Source organism: Tupaia chinensis, unplaced genomic scaffold (assembly GCF_000334495.1).
Source record: "Tupaia chinensis unplaced genomic scaffold, TupChi_1.0 Scaffold147123_1, whole genome shotgun sequence".
Taxonomy (NCBI): Eukaryota; Metazoa; Chordata; class Mammalia; order Scandentia; family Tupaiidae; genus Tupaia; species Tupaia belangeri.
This window is the reverse complement of record NW_006206975.1, coordinates 378,135-382,448: the sequence shown is the minus strand read 5'-3', so window position 1 is coordinate 382,448 and position 4,314 is coordinate 378,135. Positions and strand designations below refer to the sequence as shown.

General features: G+C 32.1%; 1 protein-coding gene across 6 annotated transcripts in view; it reads left to right on the top strand.

Annotated features, from left to right (window-relative positions):
• The window catches only part of BDP1 (BDP1 general transcription factor IIIB subunit), a 128,934-nt gene extending 127,160 nt beyond the window's left edge, over positions 1–1,774 (top strand). For 3 of the 6 annotated variants that reach the window (XM_006169506.3, XM_014584556.2, XM_006169504.3), the window contains one exon: positions 430–1,774. In XM_006169506.3, coding sequence (XP_006169568.1) covers positions 430–558 — 129 coding nt within the window. In that variant the 3' untranslated portion in view covers positions 559–1,774. The remainder of the gene's footprint in view (positions 1–429) is intronic. The other 3 variants (XM_006169507.3, XM_027768676.1, XM_027768675.1) reach the window with 3 other exon arrangements.
• The last annotated feature ends 2,540 nt before the right edge of the window (positions 1,775–4,314 follow it).

Sequence of the window (4,314 nt, the reverse complement as noted above, 5' to 3'; positions counted from 1 at the left end):
GATTTCTCGCTTTCTTTCTCTATGTCTCTCTCTGTCTGTCTGGTGAGCGCACGCGCCCTATAGCGAAAATCTCTCCAAAAAAAAAAAAAAAGATCCCAAGAGGAGAATGGAGGAAAAGGGATTGTGGCATGGCCATCCCCCCTGGGGGGTGATTTCTCGCTTTCTGTCTGTCTGTCTCTGTCTGGCGAGCGCACGCGTCCTGTAGCAAAAAAAAACCTCTCCCAAAAAAAAGATGATCTTATTCATAAAATTCTTACTGTGTTTAGTGTTATTTCCTTAATAAATGAAATTGTTGGGCCAGTAAATACGAACATGTTAAAAGCTCAATACTTACTACCATATTGCATTTCAAACGGATTATATCAATTTATATAGAATGTTGTATTTTTATTTGTAAATGTTGTATTTTTATTTTTACTGCCTTTTTAGGTTTCTAGTGATCAGCCTTTACTGAAAGAAAGATCTAAAAGTGGCCAAAAACGGGCACCTGAAGAGGAGCCAACCTCAGTCTCTGAATATTTCTTCAGTGATATCTTCATTGAAGTGGATGAAACATAATAAAACAATCTTTTTTTACTGTTTTTTTAATTCTGGGATTTCCAGAGTCAATTATATCAACAAAGCAGTATTTATGTATATTTTTTTAAAAAAATCAGTAGTTATCTTTAGGTCGATTTTGAATATTTAATGAGCTTGATTTGAAGTTTTGTTGTGTTTTTGTTTTTGTTTTAGAGACAGGGTCTCGCTATGTGCCCAGGCTTGTCTCGAACTCGCAGTCCTCCTGCCTCAACTTCCTGAGTCACTGGGACTACAGCTATGTGCCATCACACCCAGCTGATTTGAAGCTTTTGTAATCAGTGGAAAACATTTACTGAGATTCCTTTCATCTGATTGATTCAGCATTTTGGAACTACCAAGCAATTAAGACTGCTTTCTCTGACAGAAATAGCAACTCTTGTTTACATTTTGACTCTTCCTAGGGTGAGCACACATGGACATTTGAGAATGTTGTAGATAAATGTTTCTGTATAAATCACAGTGCGGATGTTTTTGGGGGTTGATTGTATTTAATATTTAGTGAACTTCTTTTGTGAAGTTTTTTTGTTTTGTTTTGTTTTGTTTTGTTTTGTTTTGTTTTGTTTCTTGATAGGAGGCGGGGTGATGAAGGCCTTTTCAGTTGCCTCTAAGTAGGCAAAAGCAAATTGTCTAACTCCACTTTAGTATGGTAAATGTTATAAACTTTTCTATTATCAGCTCTTTGGCTGACTGAAAATATGTATTTTTCTAATTCATGGTGATATAACATTAGTCCTAATTGAAGAATTAGTATTTAAACTTATTATTTATAAAAAGGACACATCAAAGAGCTTATTTATTTTTAAATTTTTTTATTTAAAAGGATATTCAGTTTTAATTATTTTCACTCCTCAGATTGTGGGTAAAGAAGGCATTAACAAACTTATGTTTGTCTCCTTTTCCTCTTTAATTTTAAATATGTTTAAAATGATATAACTAAAAGTGTTTGAGTAGTGTATATGTTTTGAATACTTTTTTCCTCATAGTTTAGTATATTGACTTACTATGAATTTAAAAACATTTTTTTTTGATAACCTCAGGATTTTCATGGAGGGAAAACTCAACTTCACTTATGATACAAAATTCCAAATAAAACTCAATCTTGGGACCAGCAAGTGGCGTAATGGTTATATTGCTGGACTCCCACATAGCCAACCACGGTTCGAGTGCTGACCCGGAGTCTTAAACTCATGCTGGGTGCGTGTGCGTGTGTGCCCAAGATCCCAAGAGGAGAATGAAGGAGAAGGGATTGCAGCATGGCCATCCCCTTGCGGGCTGATTTCTTGCTTTCTATCTCTGTTTCTCTGGTGAGAACATGCACTCTATAACAAAAATCTCTTAAAAAAAAAAATCCCTAATCTCCTTTACATACACTTATCTCCTTTAAAAAAGAAAAATTCTTGATATTCCTTTCCCATTAATGTCTGCTCAAGGAACACTTAAATCTTTAAGCACAGAACATAATTGTGATCTTAAAAAGAAAAGATAAGACATTATAAAGTTAGTAATTATCAATGTTAATTAAGGGTTTTTAATTTTGAGATTTGACAATTTATATATATATTTTTTCTATCCAAGTAGATCTTTAGTGGCTGAAATGAAACATCTTGAAGAGCATATGTATTCTGATTTTATTTGAAAACCAAACTGGGTTAATAATACATTGACTTAGGAGTTGATAACCTTTTCTGCAAAATAGTTTGGGGTTTAAAGTTTAGGTAGTTTCTGGGGCAGCTACTCAGCTCTGCCAATTCAGAATGAAAACAGCCACTGACTAATTGAATGAAACGCCATGTCTGGGTTGATCTTTTAGTTTAACCGCCTATATTAGACAGTCATTTTCTCACCTGAAAGTACTGATATTTGTGTGTATAAATTATTTTTCATTGAAATTATGCTTTGTACCTAAAAGTTAAAACTGTTGATTCCTTTATGAAATGATCAGTAATTCAATTGGGAAGATATTTTAAAGTCTAGATAATTGTGTTTGTATACTGAAAAAATGGTGACCAGTTTTCAAGTTCCTTAGTAAAAGATATGGCTTAACAAGTAAACAATAATGCTAATTTATTGCAACTATTGCTATTAGAGCATTTTTATTCATTGTCTTCTAGTGAAATTCACAGTTTAACTTCTTTATCACAGAGGAGATCTATAAATCTGAGTGGGAATTTTCTATAAGTATGTGTTTATTTCATATGATTAATATGTCATAAGAATCATGGTAGTAAATTACATTGCTATTTTAATACCCTGTTTTGTAAAATTTTTTAAATCTCATAATCTGAAATTTTTTTTATTTTAGTGTTAATTTTGGTGGTAGATTGCAATGACTGAGCTATGATTTATTTTTTTAACTTTGTTAAATTAACATCATCTCTTGTTCATTTATAATAAACTGATTTTATGGAAGATGTAATTTCTTACTATATAAAGAATCCAGGGGCATTCATTTTATTAGAGAATCAAGTTGGCCAGCTAAATTATATTACTGATATATCCTTAAAACTAATCTTGGGGGGAAAAAAAGAGAAACAATCAGTGTATTTATCTTACAAGGTGGAAGGAGGTATGTGAAGTCTGATTCATGTAAAGAACGTTGCAAAGAATTTGTTATTTTTTAAATCTTAAAGGAGATCTGATTAAGGGTCTTAACTTTTCCTGACATTTCCTTCTGAACACTTGAGTCTTAGCAGGTGATCAACATGATGGTGTAAAAGCTTAATTGTTAATAAATGATTGAGGCACAGTTGAAAGTATTAATATCCACTGATTACCACCATGTTATTTGAAATAGAAGTGACCTGTATATTATCTCGTTTGAAGAAGTTTTTGACAAAAAAAAGCAATATCTGTCATTTGTAAATTTTCTTGTTCTAAAGAAAGCAGTTATGTTCTATAGATATAAATTATGTAAATAAAAGTTATTTTATACTATTCTTGTTGTGTTCTTTTTTTCAAACAAAAGATTTTATATTCATTCAGCTAACCAAAACTATTACTACTTTTTCAACTCTGCTTACTTCTTTCCTTCCTAGAAATATTGTGTAACTAGAAGAATTCATCTTTATTCTTATATGCTTGCTGTGAATATAGGATAGATTTTCTTCTATATTTGGGATATGCAATGCATTGCTTTTTATTCTTCATTTAATGGAGTTTTAGATATAAGAATCTGACCTCTCTTACTTTTTTTTTTCCTTCCGCCTTTGTTTTCTCTGTAGAGAAAGACAAATGAGAAATGTGTCCCACATATATTGGATCATCAGAAAAGTCATGACGTACTTTTCTGTGTTTTTTTTTATGCAAAAATGTGTCATGATTTTTCTGAAGACCCAATAATCTAAACTTAGACTTCTGAAGTGAAAAATCTCAATTGGCAAAAAGTACTAGCTGAGAGAAATATAAGTGGAAACTGTACCACAGGGTAGGCTAGCCATTTCTCCAGATACACAAAAATCTTCTCTTAGATTTTGTTAGACTGTCAGAGCTGCCTGCCTGGGCTGCATTCTATGGTTTGCTCGTGTTTAGGGATAGTGTGAAATAGTACTAAAGCTTAAGAAAATTATTTTTATTAACAATAATATAGGCTTTATTTACTGTATCATCCAATATCCTATTTAGGAGATCTTATAGGAGATAATTCTCTTCAGTCCTATAGGTCTTTTTTCTCTTTTTGGTCATATGGGTTCTGTGAATCCTCATGTTGTTTTCTTTGCAATACAAAACCGAATTTGG